We start from the raw sequence: 20,883 nt of genomic DNA, 5'->3' as shown, positions 1-20,883 counted from the left end.
TGCAACTGAGAAGTGGTCAGCCACAAGAGAAGGAATCAGGGGCCGTAACTCCTCTTGTCTAAAAACTGCCAACTAAAAAGTGCAAGAAGTGAAATCTGAAACGCAAAAGACCTATTTGGATGGAACGGATGTGCAAAGAGAATTGAGAATTTCCTCTTTCAAACCTAGAAGGCGTGACCGCATTTCTGTGTATGAACCCACGCAATCTCTTCAGTCATCTGGAGAGGCCCTGCTCTCGCTCCCGCCCCCTTTGCAGGCGCGATTGGTGGGGATGAGGGAGAGGTCCTTCTCTGTGGTGGCCCCCCAACTCTCAAACTCACTCCCCAAGGATATCAGACAAGCCCTCACATTGGCAGTCTTTAAGAGGAGCCTGAAAATATGGCTGTTCCAGTGTGCCTTCCCTGAATAAAGGAAACAATGGCCTGCTCTGATTAATTCTCTGCAATTGTCCTCAAAAGCACTTCACTACTCGTTGGGTTGGTCTCCCTACATTATCTTTTAAAAACCCTCCTGCTTAGATACATCCTACCTCTGTTCACGCCCAGTGTTTATTTAAAAAATTTTAATTTATTACATCTGGCCTGGTCATAAGGTTTTAAATTCTCTGTGTTATTGTTTATATGTGAGTTATATTAATTGTACTTTTTTATTTGCTTGCTGTTTTTTTTTTACTGATGTGTTGTTGGGCTTGGCCTCATGTCAGCCGCCCCGAGTAACCCTTGGGGAGACGGTGGCAGGGTATAAATAAAGTATTATTATTATTATTATTATTATTATTATTATTAGCTGTCCCCTGCCACGCGTTGCTGTGGCCCAGTCGGGTGATCTTGAAAATAAAGTAATAAAAAAGTTTTGGGTTCTGATATAAGTAATTTCTTTCTGCTTGTGGGTAAACAGTATTTATTGCTGTTTCTTTGTCAATGTTGATGTGGAGAGTGTCTGGTTTGCCTACTCTGGAACATGCAACATATAATTGTCCTCCTTTAGGGTCAATGATACTATATCTGTGTGTGAGAATCTTATCTATATCTATGGCTGGATGGTTCTTTGTCAGGAGGGCTTTGATTACGTTTCCTTGCCCTGGTAAAGAGAGTTGGACTGGATGGCCTTAAGTATTTTCTGTTGGTCATGGGGGTTCTGTGTGGGAAGTTTGCCCCAATTCTATCGTTTGTGGGATTCAGAATGCTCTTTGATTGTAGGTGAACAATAAATCCCAGTAACTATATATCCCAAATGTCAAGGTCTATTTCCCCCACACTCCATCTGTGTTCATATTTGGGCATATGGAATATTTGTGCCAAGTTTGGTCCAGATCCATCACTGTGAGTCCGCAGTGCTCTCTGGATGTAGGTGAACTACAACTCCCAAACTCAAGGTCAATGCCCACCAAACCCTTCTAGTATTTTCTGTTGGTCATGGGAGTCCTGTGTGCCACGTTTGGTTCAATGCCATAATTGGTGGAGTTCAGAATGCTCTTTGATTGTAAGTGAACTATAAATCCCAGCAACTTCAACTCCCAAATGACAAAATCAAAAAATTTTGAGTGAAAATTTTGCGTTGGGTTGTTAGGTGTCTTGTGTCCAAATTTGGTGTCAATTAGTCCAGTGGTTTTTGAGTTATGTTAATCCCACAAACGAACATGACATTTTTATTTATATAGATTATTGAAGCTTCCCCATCTCTTCAAAAAGTCAGAAAAGGCCTTGGCCAGAGCACTGGGCTTCTTCTGCATCTTGACTGACTTTATTTCTGACATAACACCAAACTCAAAACAAGATAGAGGCGCATCCAAAAGCTCTGTTATTAATAACAACAGCAACATCAACAACATTGTCTAGCCTCTGAACATGAAAGAGGAAACAGCCCAGAGCACCACAGTGGTTTGAAGGCAGAGGCGGTTTACCTTATAGACAAACTCTTCCATCTTCTCCATGGCGTGGTGGGCCTGCAAGGGGAGCGTCAGCACCCGCACTTCCTCTTCCTCTTCCTCCTGGGGCGCAGGGCATGGCTGGTCTTGGGCCTGGGAAGAGAGAAGAAGCCTTCAGCCCCAATGCAAGGGACAAGGACACAAGGAAAAGGCAGGAATGCTGGGAAAACGGGTCTCAAATGCATAGCGCACAGAGTGATACCTAAAAACGAAGCACATCCTCAAAGCTGGAGCGTCAGGTGCCTGGAGTGGAATGGAAGTCCTGTGGCTAGTGGCAAAGGCACACCTCGCACTTCCACGTTTAAGCCCCGGCTGCTCCAAGGGAACTCCCTCAAGGAGAGAGTCTGCAGGCAGCATAACTGCTGAACTCTCCCGGAGAAGTAATCCCCAGATTTACTTTGAATTCAGCGAAAGGATTAAGGCAAAGGCTTTGGCTTCTTACTACTGAGAGGGCAACCAAAATTGGCAGCTCCATTTCTCCTCCTGGCCGGAACCCAAGAAAAACGAGCTGCCGGCCAAGGCAGGAAAGAAAGAACGGATTCTTTTCGCCGGTTCATTTCCCTCAACAGCAGCAGCTCCAGCGCAGGATGCCTTCTCGCCACCCTCAAAACCCTGCCCTCCTGCGACATTTCCAGCATGAAGAGAAAGGCAGAGTAATCCCCGGGGGCAAGGAGGAGGGAAACAACCAGGAGGAAAACATATTCTGAGCTGCATTGTGGTATGAACAGTTTTGCAACCAGAACAATTGTATTGCAAAGTTCATGCAAAGACTCCCACAGCATTGTGCAAAAAGGAGTTTCATTGAATCATTATATTTTCTGAGGAAGTATCACTGGATTTTATAATATTTAGCTCTGCCATTCAGTGTCCAAAAACAATACTGTGTGCTAAAGCACTTGGTCTCGGTCCAAATCTGTATTCAGCTCTTTAAAATCCATTGAACATCTTAAGATCAGACCGATTGTCCAAAGCTGTTTGCAAAATGCTCAAGCATTAAAAGAGATAAAAGAATCCAATTCTTGCCTGGAACCCAAGGAAAGTGAGAGGCAGCCAAAGCAGGAAGGATTCTTCTATGCCTGATTGAAAACATGAATGCTCGCAGTCAGGCATTTCTTCTCATTCAGCCTTAAAGGGGGTTCTGGATTCCTTGATCACTTTTATGAAAAACTAATTATATTGGAGGTGATTAAATGTACTCATTTTGAGACTGTGTTCAAAGTTTTTTAAAGAAAGAATATCAAAATACTGCAGTTTTTCTGAGCACAACCTCCCATCCTATAGGGATTGTCAATGCCACTAAATAGAGGTCAGAACTAAATATTGTACCAGGTGCCATTCTCCTGGGCAAGATTAGAGCCACAAAGCTGCTAATAGGATTCTGCATTATATTTCTGGTTACTCTGAAAAGACACAGCAAGAAACTTAAAACACTTAGAGTAAGCATGGGCAAACTTTGGCTCTCCAGGTGTTTTGGATTTTAACTCCCACAATTCCCAACAGCTAAAGTCCAAAACACATGGAGGAGGACCCAAGTTTGCCCATGCCTGACCTGACTAAACATTGGGGAATTTTGTTAGGCTGCATTTGGGAGGGTTTTTTATTCCCATACATCAACATTGAGGTGCACTTTGTTGCCAGAGGCCCTATTAACACCTTGCTATTTTGAATGGTTGAGAGTACAATCCTTTGAAGGCACAAGTGCTCCGATCAAAGTCAGCCACAGCAGAGCACGTGGACACAGCATATTATTTGAGAACATATACTAGACCACTCTGACAACCACTATGTCAGACTACACAGAGAAGCCATTGAAATTCACAAGAAGCAGGCGGACAATTTCAACAGAAAGGAGGAAACTGTAAAAATGAACAAAATCTGACTACTAGTATTTAAAAAACATCAGACTCAAGACAGTAAATAAAGAACAACATTCTGAAAACAGGGGAATCCAGACACGAAACAATCAGGCCAACTAACACTTCCCAACAAAAGATCCCCCAGGCAGCAATCAGCCAGGCCTTGAAGTTGCAAGGTCATTAAATGCCAATCAAGGTGATTAATTACAACATTCACACTTGCCTCCAACAGAGAAGAGATCTTTCTTCCACCCTGGACATTATTCCAAAAATACAGAAACCCCACTTGCTTGTTTTCCAACAGACCTCACAACCTCTGAGGATGCTTCTGGAACAGGGCCAAACAGCTTGGAAAACTCACAGCAACCCAAGGTTTGTATGCCTTACAAAGGCTTTATTTATTTATTTATTTATTTACTTTACTTTACTTATATACCGCTGTTCCCAGCCCGAAGGTGACTCACAACCAATAAAAACAGCAATAATTCAATGCAACATATATCAACAATTTACAACTTAACACATTACCCAATCAATAAACACTTACTACAATAACCGATCACAGTCATCTCATTATCAAAAACATAATCCAGATTCGTCATCCATTGTTCCATTCCTATGTTCATTACCAATCATTGCACTAGTTATTCGAACGCCTGCTTGAACAGCCATTGCTGTGGCCAAGCTTTCTAAATGCACAGGTCTTTGTGTTAAGAATGATTGTGATGAGGAAGTGCTTACACTGGCAGAACTGGTCGTGGGCTGCTCCGCTTTCTCCTCCAAGAGCGGCCCAAGTTCGGCCAGCTCCACGTCTTCCCTCTCCCGGACGTTGCTTGAAGGTCCATTTCCTTGGCTGGTCACGGATGCCTTGCGAGACGACATTTGGCCGGAGAAGGATGCAGGACGTCCCAGGCGGAAGGCAGGCCCTGCCGGCACACAGACGGCCGTGCTAGGAAAGAGAAGGCAGGATTTCAGAAGACCATCTCTTTCTCAGGATAGTTATCCACAGACATTTAGGGCTTGATTTCCAGGCAAGCATAGAAACCTCTCAGGCATAAGGAAATCTCTGCCATTTAACTGTAGGCAATTCAGTAAGTCAGGCATGGCCAAACTTTGACCTTTCCTCCAGGTGTTTTGGACTTCAACTTGCACAATTCCTAACAGCAGGTAGGCTGTTAGAAATTGTGCAAGTTGAAGTCCAAAATACCTGGAGCGCTGAAGTTTTCCCATGTCTGCTGCAAGTTAAATCTGCGCAATAGTAAAAATTACCCAGAAGAAAAGAACAATCATCAAGGATTTCCACCACAGTACATGCATTAGCCAGCTTATCAATGTAGTGATGTCTGACACGTGACCTAACTGTTTTGCAAGAAACTGCTGTTGAGATAATTGGCTGTACTTTGCATTTCTGCACAGAGTTGCCTTCTTAAAACAGTTTCATTGGCTGCCTTATTTACAGGCACACCTATTCACACACACAAAAAAGCCACGTCTAGTATGGGAACATCTATTTCTGTTTTATTGACTACTCTAAAGCCTTTGACTGTGTGGATCATAATAAATTGTGGCAAGTTCTTGGTGGTCTGGGCATACCAAATCACTTTGTCTCTCTCCTGAGGAATCTGTATAAGGACCAAGTAGCAACAGAAAGAACTGACCCTGGAACAACAGAGTGGTTCAAGATTGGGAAAGGCGTACGGCAGGGTTGTATACTCTCCCCCAACCTATTCAACTTGTATGCAGAACACATCATGCGATGTGCAAAGCTTGAGGATGCAAGGCTGGGGTGAAAATTGCTGGAAGAAACATTAACAACCTTAGATAGGCGGATGATACCACTTTGATGGCCGAAAGTGAGGAGGAGCTGAGGAGTCTTCTAATCAAGGTGAAAGAAGAAAGCACAAAAGCTGGGTTGTAGCCAGAGGCGGCCCTAGGTAATTTTCAACGGTAAGCAAACAGTATTTTAGCGCCCACCCCCCAACCAATCACTGATATATATTTTCTGTTCGTTGTGGATGTTCTGTGTGCCATATTTGGTTCAATTGGTGGAGTTCAGAATGCTCTTTGATTGTAGGTAAACTATACATCCCAATAACTACAACTTGCATATCTCAAGGACTATTTTCCCCCAAAAGTGCCTCAAGAGCACTCCTGGGCAAAATCAACTATACTGCAAATGCTTACTTTGTGTAATGGGTTGAGCTGCCCCTGGTTGCAGCTAAACATAAAAAAACCCAAGATTATGGCAACAAGAATGATTGACAACTGGGAAATAGAGGGAGAAATCGCGAAGGCAGTGACAGACTTTGTATTTCTAAGTGCAAAGATGACTGCAGACAGAAACTGCAGCCAGGAAATCAGAAGACGCTTCCTTCTTGGGAAGAAAGCAATGTCCAATCTCAATAAAATAGTGAAGAGTAGAGACATCACACTGGCAATGAAGGTCCGCATAGTTAATGCCATGGTAGTCCTCATAGTCACCTATGGATGTGAGAGCTGGACCTTAGGGAAGGCTGAGCGAAGGAAGAGACATGCTCTTGAACTGTGGTGCTGGAGGAAAGTTCTGAGAAGGCCTTGGACCGCAAGAAGATCCAACCAGTCCATACTACAATAAATAAAGCCTGACTGCTCATTGGAGGGAAGGATAGTAGAGGCCAAGATGAAGTCCTTTGGCCACATCACGAGAAGAAAGGAAAGCTTAGAGAAGACAATGACGCTGGGGAAAATGGAAGGAAAAAGGAAGAGGGGCCGACCAAGGGCAAGATGGATGGATAGCATCCTTGAAGTGACTGGCTTGACCTGGAGGTGGTGATGGCCAACAGGGAGCTCTGGCGTGGGCTGGTCCAGGAGGTCACAAAGAGTCGGAAATGACTGAACGAATGAACAACAAGTATGGGAACATGATGTAAGAAGAACATTACCCAGGGCCTCTTGGTTCAACTGATGGGAACTCACATCTGTTGAAGTCAATTTCTGCCTCAATATAAGAAACAATTTAAAAAGCATTGCAATGTTGGTTTCGCTGTATGTACCATCGCGGAGATTAAGATCCTTCGGGGAGGCCCTGTTTTCCGTCCCGCCATTGTCACAGGCGCGATTGGTGGGGACGAGGGACAGGGCCTTCTCGGTGATTGCTCCCCGGCTATAGATCTCCCTTCCTGGTGAGATCAGGTCGGCCCCTCCCTCCTGTCCTTTAGAAGGATGGTAAAAACTTGGCTGTGGGACCAAGCTTTCGGGACAGGGCAATGAAGCGATAATGGGAAAGATGACAGGGAGATTCCATCTGAACATGAGGAAGAACTTCCTGACTGTGAGAGCCGTTCAGCAGTGGAACTCTCTGCCCCGGAGTGTGGTGGAGGCTCCTTCTTTGGAAGCTTTTAAGCAGAGGCTGGATGGCCATCTGTCAGGGGTGATTTGAATGCAATATTCCTGCTTCTTGGCAGAATGGGGTTGGACTGGATGGCCCATGAGGTCTCTTCCCACTCTTTGATTCTATGATTCTAGGGCCAATTGGATTTGATGCGGATGGCTAGGATGGTGTTAAATTGTGTTATTTTAAATTGTGTATTTTAATATTTAGATAAATGTTTTTTAATGTTTATGTATTGTACCCAGGCATTGAACGTTTGCCATGTATACGTTGTGCTCCACTCTGAGTCCCCTTCGGGGTGAGAAGGGTGGAATAGAAGTGTTTTAAATAAATAATAATTAAATAATATTGCACACTGGTAAAAAAAGCCTAAGTCCAAACTGTTGGCAAGGCTGCAGAGGAAATGGCACCTCGAAGCACATGAGGAGAGGAAGCCCAGCTGTAAAGGAAGCTCTGCAATCAAGGAACAGATTTCTATCTCATGCACGATAAGCCACAGGAGAGCCTCTCAGGGAGAAAACATCGATGGCTTCCAATGCAGGAGTTTGAAAATAAACAATTATCTCATAAACAGCTAATTGGAATGCCTTTGACAGCTGCTAGAGCTGGGAGAGACTGGAAATCAGAAGCTTCCATAAGGAGTGCAACAGAAACTGGCCGTTCAGTTGGCCTAGATCAGTGTTTCTCAACCTGGGGGTCGGGACCCCTGGGGGGGTCGCGAAGGTGTGTCAGAGGGGTCGCCAAAGACCATCACAAAACACAGTATTTTCTGTTGGTCATGGAGGTTCTGTGTGGGAACTTTGGCCCAATTCTATCATTGGTAGGGTTCAGAACGCTCCTTGATTGTAGGTGAACTATAAATCCCAGCAAGTACAACTCCCAAATTTCAAAGTCTATTTTCCCCAAACCCCATCAGTTTTCACATTTGGGCATATTGAGTATCCATGCCAACTTTGGTCCAGATCCATCATTGTTTGAGCCCACAGTGCTCTCTGGATGTAGGCGAACTACAACTCCCAAACTCAAGGTCAATGCCCACCATACCCTTCCAGTATTTTCTGTTAGTCATGAGAGTTCTGTGTGCCAATTTTGGTTCAATTCCATTGTTGGTGGGGTTCAGAATGCTCTTTGTTTGCAGGTTAACTGTAAATCCCAGCAACTACAACTCCCAAATGACAAAACCAATCCCCTCGCCAATCCCACCAATATTCATATTAGGGCATACCGGGTATTTGTGCCAAATTGGCTCCAGTGAATGAAAGTACATCCTGCAGATCATTATTTACATGGCGATTCATAATGTTAGGGTTATGGTTGGGGGTCACCACAACATGAGGAACTGTATTAAGGGGTCGCGGCATTAGGAAGGTTGAGAACCACTGGCCTAGATGCTGAAAGATAACAGGGGACAAAAGGACACTGAATGTTTTACAGTTTATCTGAGCTCCTTTTATTTCATATATATTACAGAAACTCAAAATGCAAGTAGACCCTCCTCCTCTTCACAGAAGATGGTGGAAGGAGGTCCTCAGAGGACAGGCAGAAATGGGAAAGAAGGGAATGAACTTGGGAACTAAAAATCACTAAACCGAGTGCATTTTGTGATGAATCTGCAAACGAGTCTCAAGCGTCTTACTAATACCATCTATGGCAGTGGTTCACAACCTTCCTGATGCCGCGACCCCTTAGTACAGTTCCTTATGTTGTGGTGACCCCCAACCATAACATTATTTTCATTCCTACTTCCGAACTGTAATTTTGCTATTGTTATGAATCGTTCACTGGACCAAATTTGGCACAAATACCCATTACACCCAAATTTGAATACTGGTGAGGTTGGAGGGGGGGGGGGTGTTTTTGTCATTTGGGAGTTGTAGTTGCTGGGATTTATAGTACACCTATAACTCTGAACTCCACCAACGATGAATTTGAACCAAATGAACCAAGCTTAGCACAAAGAACTCCCATGACCAACAGAAATTACTGGAAGGGTTTGGTGGGCATTGACCTAGAGTTTTGGAGTTGTAGTTCACCTACATCCAGAGAGAACTATGGACTCAAACCATGATGGATCTGGACCAAAGTTGGCACGAATACACAATATGCTCAAATGTGATCACTGGTGGAGTTTGGGTAAAATAGAGCTTGACATTTGGGAGTTGTAGTTGCTGGGATTTATAGTTCACCTACAATCAAAGAGAATTCTGAACCCCATGAACGATAAAATTGGGCCAAACTTCCTACACAGAACCCTCATCAACTGTGTTTTCTGATGGTCTTTGGAGACCCCTCTGACACCTCCTTGCGACCCCCTCCAGGGTTGAGAAATCCTGATCTATGGGATCGTTTAAGCCAGGCCTGGGCAAACTTGGGTCCTCCAGGTGTTTTGGACTTCAATTCTCACCATTCCTAGCAGCCTCAGACCTTTTCCTTTTCCCCCTCAGCCGCTTAAGTGGCTGAGGGGGAAAAGGAAAAGGTCTGAGGCTCCTAGGAATGGTGAGAATTGAAGTCCAAAACACCTGGAGGACCCAAGTTTGTCTAGGCCTGCGCTACACTCTATTTTTCAAGTGATTCTGAATACAACTGTGTTTTAACATTGTGAGTTCTTTAACTACATGTATCTAACAATCTCAAATTTGTGGTTTTATCTGGGGATGTTTAGCCTGCAGAGGAGAAATGCCTCCTCTCAACCTTCTCTTCTGCAGGCTAAACAACCCCAGAGTAAATCTCAAAGTTAAAACTGTAAGATATAATTAAAGAGAGCCACGTCATGAGGAAGAGGGGGCAAGCTTCCTTTCTGCTGCCCTGGAGGCCAGGACTCAACTAAGCCATAGGTTCAAATGGCAGGGAAGGAGATTCCACTGAAACTTGAGGAAGAACTTCCTGACTATAAGAGCTGTTCAGCAGTGGAACTCTCTGCCTCGAAGTCCAATGGAAGCTCCTTCCTTGGAGGCTTTTAAACAGAGGTTGGGTGGCCATCTGTCAGGAATGCTTTGATTGTGCTTTTCCTACAGGGCAGGGGGTTTGACTAGATGGCCCTTGGGGTCTCTTCCAACTCTATGATTCTATTATTCTATCTGTGTCCACTTTTAATTTTGTTGTGACCTGCCTTGAACCCTACTTTAGGAAAGACAGAAGGAGAAAGGCAAAGGAGAGGAAGAAGGAAGGAAGGAAGGCTAGCTGACTGATTACTGTTTTTCTTTCTGTTTTCCCCATTTACACTCAATCCCCAATAAGGTATATAATGATCTGTCAAATGAGAAGGTTATTGCATAATCTGTGGCCACAAAATCTTAGGCCATGATATATTTGTGAAACTTTAGGGTGTCACACTACTTTGTTTTTGTTTCTAGGTGAGGTGGTGTTCCTGTACCACAATAGCGTCCATCCCAAATAATGTATTCCCTACTAGCTGTCCCCTGCCACGTGTTGCTGTGGCCCAGTCTGGTGGTCTGGAAACTAAAGTAATGAAAAAGTGTTGATTTCTAATATATGTAATTTCTTTCTGCTTGTGGGTAAACAGTATTTCTTGCTGTTTCTTTGTCAGTGTTGATGTGGAGATTGTCTGGTTTGCCTACTCTGGAACATGCAACATATAATTGTCCTTCTTTAGGGGTCCCTTTCAAATCTATGATACTATATCTCTGTGTGCGTGAATCATATCTATCATCTATCTATCTATCTATCTATCTATCTATATCTATGGCTGGATGGCTCTTTGTCAGGAGGGCTTTGATTATATTTTTTTGACCTGGTGAAGGGAGTTGGACTGGATAGCCTTAAGTGTTTTCTGTTGGTGATGGGGGTTCTTGTGTGGGAAGTTTGCCCCAATTCTATCGTTTGTGGGATTCAGAATGCTCTTTGATTGTAGGTGAATGATAAATCCCAGTAACTACATATCCCAAATGTCAAGGTCCATTTCTCCCAAGCTCCATCTGTTTTCATATTTGGGCATATAGAATATTCGTGCCAAGTTTGGTCCAGATCCATCATTGTTTGAGTCCACAGTGCTCTCTGGATGTAGGTGAACTACAACTCCCAAACTCAAGGGCAATGCCCACCAAACCCTTCTAGTGTTTTCTGTTAGTCATGGGAGTCCTGTAGATCATGTTTGGTTCAATTCCATCATTGGTGGAGTTCAAAATGCTCTTTGATTGAAGGTGAACTATAAATTCCAGCAACTACAACTCCCAAATGACAAAATCAAAAAAATTTGAGTGAAGGACATACATTGGGTTGTTGGGTATATGCTGTCCAAATTTGGTGTCAATTCGTCCAGTGGTTTTTGAGTTGTGTTAATCTCACAAACGAACATTACATTTTTATTTATATAGATGGGAGAGGAAGGGACACGGCTAATAATACGACACGAGCCACCTACAGTTTTTGCAAACAGTTGAGTATTATTAAGAAATGTTTTTTCAAAAACCAAGACAAAAACATTAAAGTTGCCGATGGAATGATTAAACAATGAGGTCCTTTTACTAAAAATCAGGGGGAGGGGGGAATCTCACAATGCTACCAGGATAGTAAACAAGACCGACGCAAATCAAGTTGCTTTCTCAAATGTTTACATCTAATGGGAGCAGAATATGAAGGGACCCTTCAGATGTGCATTCCAAAGGAATTAAGCCAGAAGGGGCAGCTCTGTTGCAGACACCGAAAGCCAAAGATTGACATTCACAAACAGGGACACGAGAAAATCAAAATAAACTGTGGGTCCAAGCCTTTGCCAAAGTCTATACAGTAGGGCTATATTTTACTCTTAATTTGAGACTATTCAAGATATGACTCATGGACCAGAAAAGACAAGTGTTCTATATTTTGAAGGGGAAAAGAGAAGTCAGCAGGCGCCAGCTGGTCACACGGAAAGCTGCAGAAATAAGGATGTGGATCACAATGTTCCCTGAGGACCTGTGAACGGGAGGCTGCTTCTTCCCTCCAAAGGCAGACCACCATGCCTTCTCCAAAAGCGGCTCCATGGATGTTCACAGGGCAAACTTCAGCCCTCCAGACATTTTGGACTCCAACTCATACAATTTCTAACACCCTACCTGCATTTAAACAGATGATTCCAATATATGTATAGTCTATTTTTTCTGCCAACACTCCTCCAAAGTAGCTGATGACATATATATGCAAGGATGATTATTCACACAGACAGGGAGGTGTGATCCTGAGCAAGCAGCTGCAGAAACTACCAGGTGTTTGGGTCTCTAAGGAACAGAAGTTTTTCGGCTGAACAGCTTGGCATTTTGCAACTTTTCCTGGCAGAAGGGGTGACTCATGGCGCCAAGGCAGGGAGGCAAGTGCTGCTGTTTTTGTGGTCTTTCTGAACACTGAGGTTCCTATGCCAGAAGGAACTGGTAACCCAGTGTTAGCCACAGCTAAATCAAGATAATGAGATTTCAAACTGTGTGAGTCCACCCACTCAGCAATTTAGAAAGGAAGGCAAACTCTTCACAGATGAAAATGCACTCTGCCCCGAGGGCTAAGAAACACTTGAAAGACCCAGAAGTCAAAAGGTCTGATTAAGAATCCAAACCCTGTCAATTATTTGCTGAACTGCCCAGCTTCAACTAATCCGAGGGAATAGTACATAAGCTAAGGAAACCACAGTCTGAACAGAGAACAGAAACAATAGTGAGAAAGGGAAAGAAGGCAGGGAAGGTCTTGTTTGTACCTCGGTGTTGTCAGGAAAGAGGATGCCCCTCGACGGCCACCGGCTCACAGCTCCTCCCAGCTTGCCATTCCAGCTCTGCAAAGCCTAGAAACAGGATTTCCAAGGATTAGGAGTAAACACTTTGGGTTCTTATGGTACAGGAAAAGCTTGTTTGACATTTCCCCTACTCTGTTTAAGTGCCGCTCTGTCGCAAGGCACTCTAATCTCTCTCCGACTCTTTCCCGTTTCCCGTGCAGTTCGGCCGTCACTGTGGCCCAAATAATAGCTATCCAACAAAACATGTAAAGAGACTGCAAAAAGATGAGACCATTTTGATTTCTCTCTCATTTACAGTTCACCTTTTGCTTAGTTTAGACACAAAACGGGATAAGCAAACACCACGTGTCTCAAACATGTGTGACCCCAACCACCTATGGATTATGCATCGTAATTAAGAGCATGCTTCTCAAGGAAGGCACAGATTTGTTTTAAATCCCATCTTGTCATGAATGACTTTTCAATAACTCTAAAGCATGGGTTCTTTTTATTGCAATTTCCAGTGTGAGAGGGTATATCAAATTACAGAAAACATTTAGACCAGGGTCCTCAAACTAAGGCCCAGTGTACGGATACGGCCCTCCAAGGTCATTTACCTGGTCCTCGCTCAGGGTCAACCTAAGTCTGAAACGACTTGAAAGCACACAACAATGACAATCCTATCTCATCAGCCAAAAGCAGGCCTACATTTCCCACTGGAATACTAATAAGTTTATATTTGCTAAAATTGTTCTTCATTTTTAATTATTGTATTGTTTTAAGTGTTTTTGCACTACAAATAAGATATGTGCAGTGTGCATAGGAATTAATTCATTTTTTTTTTCAAATTATGATCCGGTCCTCCAATAGTTTGAGGGATTGTGACCTGGCCCTCTGTTTAAAAAGTTTGAGGACCCCTGATTTAGACAAATAATGACCTTGGACATACAGACATACAGATTCTATGCAACTACATTGGATTCACAATTACATGACTAAAAACAAAGGAGAATTACATTTTCACTCAACATTCACACCACATTTACCTGCACCCATCCTCATGCACTCAAATATTATTATATTCTTTTTTCCCTCCTTGGAGAAGCACCTGTTAGGCCAGACCTGCTTTCCTGCAGCCTGCCAACGCACAGGTCCAAAACTTCCATAACCTCAAAATTTATCTTTCCCTAAAAACAATGCCAAGGACCAGATCTCTGTTTTCTATACAACAGAACCTGACTCCCTGCACAAAATCTAAGACTCCAAAAGTGCACTTCTTCCTCTTCCCTTGAGAAAGAAGCTTCAAAGTGACCAGACTGCTCCCTTGCAAATCTGCCACTCTCCAAATACACCATCTCTGTCCTTCCCATGGAGCAGAGCATGGCGAGTGAACCAGACTCCTCTGGTCTGCCACAATGTAAACATTATTAGACTGAGACTTTTTATAGGAATATTTTGCTGATGTCGTCCCAAACTTGTAAATTAATGATAGACGTCTTTCATCCTGGTCCCATCTCAGTTTCCTGGCCAGATGTTGACTCTTCTTGATTGGTGTTGTCCGAACATATCTCCTGCTATGAACCATCACGAAGCTTAAGATCATCAGGAGAGATCCCACCACTCTCGCAAATACGGTTTGTGGGGACGAGAAACAGGGCCTTCTTGGCAGTGGCCCCCATCTGTGGAACTCCCTCTCTAAGGATATCAGGTCGGCCACCTCCCTCCTGTCCTTTAGAAAACAACTGAAGACCTGGCTCTGGGGCCAGGTGTTCAATTAGAAGCCAGCGGCAATAGGAAAAGGAAATTTGGATTTTTGCGACACAGTTTCTCCCGGCTCGGCTTGGTTTTACTGGCACGTTAATCCATTAATTCATTGTTAAATTTTATTGATGATGTACAATGTTTTAAAATGATTTTATTGTGAGTTGTAGTTTTTATGGTATTTATGTTGTAAGCATCCTCTGATGCTCATGTGAGGCCGCGCTGAGTCCTCCTTGTGGGGAGAAGTGCGGGATATAAATATTTCAAATAAATAAATATTTGAAATAAACACAAGGCTTGTGTTGACTTCCTTCTTAACATAAGGAATGTTGTAAACATTTCCTTAACTTGAAAGAACCATTGTCACACTTCTTATCAGAGTTTATCATTCAGTTCTTATTAGCAACTTTTAATTACAGTCCAGCAAGCACGTAGTTAGTCATTGCAGGCCTTGGTCTTTTACTGGTGTTTCCAAAATTATTAACTCCATCCATACATCCTTCCATTCAACTCATTCATTCCCACACATCATTAAATCCATATTTATCAAATCCGCAATGATATTTTTTGTGACAATCTCACATAGGGTTTTGCAGTGCTTCAAAGACAGTGTGCTCATCTTTATTCCTTTCCACCTTCTGTGTGCAACTGCTGTGGACAGGGTGCTTTTTGGCATTTCAGAGGAAAATGCTGACACTAGTCCTAACAGGTCTCATTAGTACTCCCTACACATTGGCAGAACAGTGGAAGTGTGACCTAGAATCCCCAATCGTAGTTTTCAATCTCACAGGCCTTAATGAACACCTTTTCATATCCGCTTTTTGCAAACCAAGCAAACAAGCTACTGACACAGCCTGGCAACTCTACTTCACACAGAACACAGTTTCAAAGACAATTACTGCACAAGAGGTGTGCAGGATGAGCCCGTGAAGGAAATCAATAATTTGGGAACTGGTGGACTGTAATAATGACTGAACTTCTTATGAATTTTTTTTTCTGCCTTGAGGTTTCAGGAATTGGCTGAACAAAGGCTTAAGGAAGGATTGTGTGACAAATAAAATGCTTCCTCGTGCCACAAAAGCAACAGTTCTCTTGTGTCAAGGCTTAATGGAGATGCACGAGAAAATAATCTTTCAACCTCCCCACCTACCAACTTTTTGTCTTGTAGACTTTGTGAAGTCTCTCACAAAGGGCTCACCTTTTAACAGATTTTCCTTATGCATGTGTTATTTCTCTTTGTATTTTGGTTTACTCTTTGGTTGCTTCCAAAAGACAGCTTTCCCAGCATATTAGGGGCTTACAGATCTCAAGCGTGCAAACAAAGACAACCCAATGAAAAATCCAAACACTCATGGTATATTTTTTAAAACCTCTCTAAAATCTTAACAGTAAATAAAGAACAACATTCAAAAACAGGGGAATTCCAGACAAGAAACAATCGAGGCCAGCTAATCACATCCAAACAAAGGATTTCCCCAGACAGTAAGAAGCCAGACTTTGAAACTGCTAAGCTATTAAATGCTAATTAAGATGGGCAATGAAACATTCACACCTGCCTCAAACAGACAAGCATTCTTTCTACCATCCTGGACATTATCCCACAGATATATAAACCCCATTTTCCAAGTTTCCAACAGACCTCACAACCTGAGAATGCCTGCCATAGATGCAAATGAAATGTCAGGAGAGAATGCTTCTGGAGCACGGTCAGACAGTCTGGAAAAATTCCAGCAACCCACTCACATTTGATTATATTTATTTATATCTCGTTTTATCTTTCCTGAAGGAGACACACTGCAAGAGGCCCAATCACTTCGATTCCTTTACTGACTGTGAGCACTACACTATCACAAGGCACTGACTCCTATGACTTCGCACAGCTTTTCCAATGGTAAAGCAGAGGATGCAAATAAAACTCCTCATTCAAGAATGCAAATTAAAGGGCTAACTATTCTATCCAAAAAGTCACTCATTAATCTTCTAGAATATACAATTTTAGACATACAGTCCTACTTTAACAGTCATAGTAGTACCCTGTGGTCCATCAAACTGGTACTGCAGCTCTCTGGATGCAAATTCTAAGCACCCTCCCTAAACTGCAAATCCCAGAATTTCACAAGATGCAGCCATGGAAATGAAGGTCTGGTGTTACAATAGTGTAGCTGCCTGAAGAACAGTACCATTCTCTCAGGGTCCTTCCACACAGCCCTATATCCCAGAATATCAAGGCAGAAAATCCCACATTATTTGTGTGTGGACTCTGATAACCCAGTTCAAAACAGATATCCTGGGATATAGGGCTGTTGTTGTTGTTATTATTATTATCATTATTGTTATTATGCTGGGGAAAATGGAAGGAAAAAGAAAGAGGGGCCGACCAAGGGCAAGATGGATGGATGGAATCCTTGAAGTGATTGGATTGACCTTGGAAGGAGCTGCGGGTGGTGACGACCGACGGAAGCTCTGGTGTGGGCTGGTCCATGAAGTCACGAAGAGTCGGAAACGACTGAACAAATGAACAACAACAACAATAGGGCTGTGTGAAAAGGCCCTCAAAGGCATACAGAAAATCCAATTTTCCATTATGTTGAAAGTAGCTCCTGTAGGCACAATTTTCATGAATCCCTACAGCTACCAAACTTCAATCACAGTAACAGAGCCAGTATTTTGGGGTTCCAAAGAAGAGGCCCAACATGTTTTGAGTGATCAAATAAAAGGATCTCCCACCATCCTGTTCTAGGTGAGACCTGGCAAGGGACAGGGAAGGCGTACTGGATTTCTCTTTAACCAGCCAGCAGGTACAAAGGTAAGCCTACACTATTCCTCCTCCAGTTTGGGGCCGGAGAAGGGATAAATCATCTGCTTTGGCTCCCAAAACAGAGCTAAAACAAACACCACACTTACTTTCACGTTCCTGTCAGCAGAGAGAAGATGCTTCTAGCTGAGATAATAATAATAATAATAATAATAATAATAATAACAACTTTATTTATACCCTGCCACCATCTCCCCAAGGGGACTTGGGGTGGCTTACATGAGGCCAAGCCCAACAACACATCAGTAAAAACAAAACAGCAAGCAAATAAAACAGTACAATTAATATAACTTACATATAAACAATAACATAGAGAATTTAAAGCAAGCAAGGCTAGCAAAACCTGGTCCCAAACAACTTTGAAGGACTTAAAACCATCACTGGTTTTACACCAGTATTCAGACAGTGACATTCACCTAGATCCGTGATGGTGAACCTATGACACGTGTGCCAGCACTGACACGCATGGCTATTTTTGATGACACGCAGACGCATGTGGCCACATACAGAGAAATACACCTTATGAGCCAATCTAATTCCATCCTTAAATTTGTAAAAGGCTCTACAAATTTAACATCTGCATGTTTGAGCATTGTTCACTCCATAACTCAGCATGGATTATACATTTTTCTTATTTAAACTATAAATATTGCAAAATTATGGGGGTTTTTTCCTCAAAGTGACGCTCCACCCAAGTTATGCTCAGGTTTTTGGCAAATTTTGACACACCAAGCTCGAAAGGTTGCCCATCACTGACCTAGATGAAACTCGAAGACTCTGTAAGTTCTGGTATCTTCAATTGTAAGTGGAAAATTGTTTTCTGAACAGGAAAGCATTTTCCATGGAACCAGAGAAGCTTGTTTTTGAATTACAGCACTTACACTCAATGGCTCTCCAAATTGGGGCGGGTGGCACAACAAGTGCTGTCGTCCATAAGAACAACACCTCCTATTTCTCCGAGGTTCTTGCAAGACCATAAATGTCAGGAACGAAGAATAACGACAGGATGCAAATATCCATCTCAAGGGTTTCCTGTTCTGCTTGTCAGGCAGAGAGGAACCAACAGCTGGCTGAATACTCTACTCAAACCAAACAAAGGAGTAAGACTTACGCCAACCTGCGGATGATGAACACCCAAATTAAGTCAGATAATGAGTTCGAAACCCAATAGCAGTAATGCAATCAGATGGCCTCCGATTACTTAGCATCAAGCAATGCTGTCGGTTGGCACAACTTTCAAGCGGGTGGCCATAGTTAGGCAACCTCAGGATGAAAGATGAGCAGGAGAAAAAGGGAAGGAAACAAACAAAGTGGAGAAAGACCCACATCCGAGCCTTGCTCAAAACACAGAAAAGTATCGTCATGCACAACAACCCCTTCTGCCACCCCCACAACAAGGCAAAGGCACAAGAAGCGCTTTTGTGGTACATAATGTAAAACAGCTGATTCCTCTTTAGCTGCTATGGCGACATCCTTTGAAATCCTGGGATTTGTAATTTGGGGAGGACACTAAAGCACCCTGGTTCAGAATCCTAAATACTACAAACTGCAAACCATAGGATTCTCAAAGACAAAACAAGCAGTTAAAATTAAACCATAGTGCCAAATGTAGTTGACATCAAAGGATCCATGGTCGTCGCCAGCCGTGTCAAGACATGCTGTTTTCTTTGGCTGCAGGGATCTTATTTTATAAGTTTTGTGTTAGGATTTTGCATACATAGAGTAAAATAAAAGCAGAACACATACAAAGGGAGAATAAAATAAAATTAACACACACAAATCTTCAAGAATACCCAAATGAAAGAAATAAGAGTATCAAAAATCTAAAGTTGAAAACACTTACATATAAAAAAGCAACTTCCAGCTATCTATTCCACCCTCTGTGTATTTACATACATACACACACACCCTACGCATGTGTACACATGCACATACAGGTTGAGTATTCCTTATCTGAAGTCCCAAATTCTGAAATTGTCCACCTTTGCTCTCTGATGCTTCAAAGGACAGAAGTTTTGGTTCATGCACAAAGTTATTTTACAATATATGGCAGTGTGGACTCAGATAACCCAGTTCAAAGCAGATATTGTGGGATTTTCTGTCTTGATATTCTGGATTATATGGCTGTGTGGAAGCCAATAAAGAGGCCCAAAAGGACATCCAGTCCAACACCCTTCTGCCAGACAGGAAAATTACAATCCAATCCCTCCCAACAGATGGTCATCCATCCTCTGCTTAAAAGTCTCCAAAGGAGGAGCCTCCGCCACACTAAAGGTCCACTAGTTAGATCAGCTGTCAGAGTTTAAAAACTTATCTCTTCCAGCAGGACTACCCAGCCACACCCTGTCATGTGCTTTGGTCTCTGTCCTGTGTGATTAATGTGTATTTTACAGAAATAGAATCCTAGAATCATAGAGTTGGAAGAGACCTCATGGGCCATCCAGTCCAACCCCCTGTCAAGAAGCAGGAATATTGCATTTAAAGCATCCCCGACAGATGGCCATCCAGCCTCTGTTTAAAAGCTTCCAAAGAAGGAGCCTCCACCACACTTTGGGGCAGAGAGTTCCACTGCTGAACAGCTCTCCCAGTCAGGAAGTTCTTCCTCATGTTCAGATGGAATCTCCTCTCTTGTAGTTTGAAGCCATTGTTCCATTGCGTCCTAGTCTCCAGGGCAGCAGAAAACAAATTCGCTCCCTCCTCCCTATGACTTCCTCTCATGTATTTATACATGGCTATCAAGTCTCCTCTCAGCCTTCTCTTCTTCAGGCTAAACATGCCCAGCTCTTTAAGTCGCTCCTCATAGGGTTTGTTCTCCAGACCCTTGATCATTTTTGTCACTCTCCTCTGGACACATTCCAGCTTGTCAATATCTCTCTTCAATTGTGGTGCCCAGAATTGGACACAATATTCCAGGTGTGGTCTAACCAAAGCGGAATAGAGCATGGGGAGCATGACTTCCCTAGATCTAGACACTATGCTCCTGTTGATGCAGGCCAAAATCCCATTGGCTTTTTTTGCCGCCACATCACATTGTTGTCCACGAGGACTCCAAGGTCTTGCACCCACATTTATGACAGGCACCCTCAGAGGTGTGAGGTCTGTTGGAAACTAGGAAAATTGGGTTTATTTATCTCTGGAATGTCCAGGGTGGAAGAAAGAACTCTTGACACTAGGCTCCTCTTGATGCAGGCCAAAATCCCATCACATTGCTGGCTCATGTTTAACTTGTTGTCCACGAGGACTCCAAGGTCTTTTTCACACGTACTGCTCTCAAGCCACACGTCCCCATTATGCATTTTTGCATTTTATTTTTTTCTGCCTAAGTGGAGTATCTTGCATTTGTTCCTGTTGAATTTCATTTTGTTAGTTTTAGCCCATCTCTCTAATTTGTTAAGATTGTTTTAAATTCTGCTCCTGTATTCTAGGATATTGGCTATCCCTCCCAATTTGGTGTCG

At 43.0% G+C, this 20,883-nt stretch overlaps 1 protein-coding gene across 4 annotated transcripts in view; it reads right to left on the bottom strand.

Moving 5' to 3' along the window:
- Positions 1-20,883, bottom strand: part of ADIPOR1 (adiponectin receptor 1) — a 41,755-nt gene that overhangs the window by 16,475 nt on the left and 4,397 nt on the right. Inside the window, exons 1-4 of one of the 4 annotated variants that reach the window (XM_060782754.2) lie at positions 18,309-18,397; positions 12,837-12,920; positions 4,525-4,732; positions 1,904-2,020 (exon numbers count right to left, since the gene is read on the bottom strand). In XM_060782754.2, the coding sequence (XP_060638737.2) occupies positions 1,904-2,020; positions 4,525-4,665 (258 nt within the window). In that variant the 5' untranslated portion in view covers positions 4,666-4,732; positions 12,837-12,920; positions 18,309-18,397. Of the gene's footprint in view, positions 1-1,903; positions 2,021-2,129; positions 2,292-4,524; positions 4,733-12,836; positions 12,921-15,343; positions 15,426-18,308; positions 18,398-20,883 lie in introns of those variants that run through there. The other 3 variants (XM_060782752.2, XM_067470434.1, XM_060782755.2) reach the window with 3 other exon arrangements.

The sequence above is a fragment of the Anolis sagrei genome, chromosome 6 (genome assembly GCF_037176765.1).
Source record: "Anolis sagrei isolate rAnoSag1 chromosome 6, rAnoSag1.mat, whole genome shotgun sequence".
Classification (NCBI taxonomy): domain Eukaryota; kingdom Metazoa; phylum Chordata; class Lepidosauria; order Squamata; family Dactyloidae; genus Anolis; species Anolis sagrei.
This window is presented reverse-complemented; position numbering and strand designations above follow the sequence as displayed.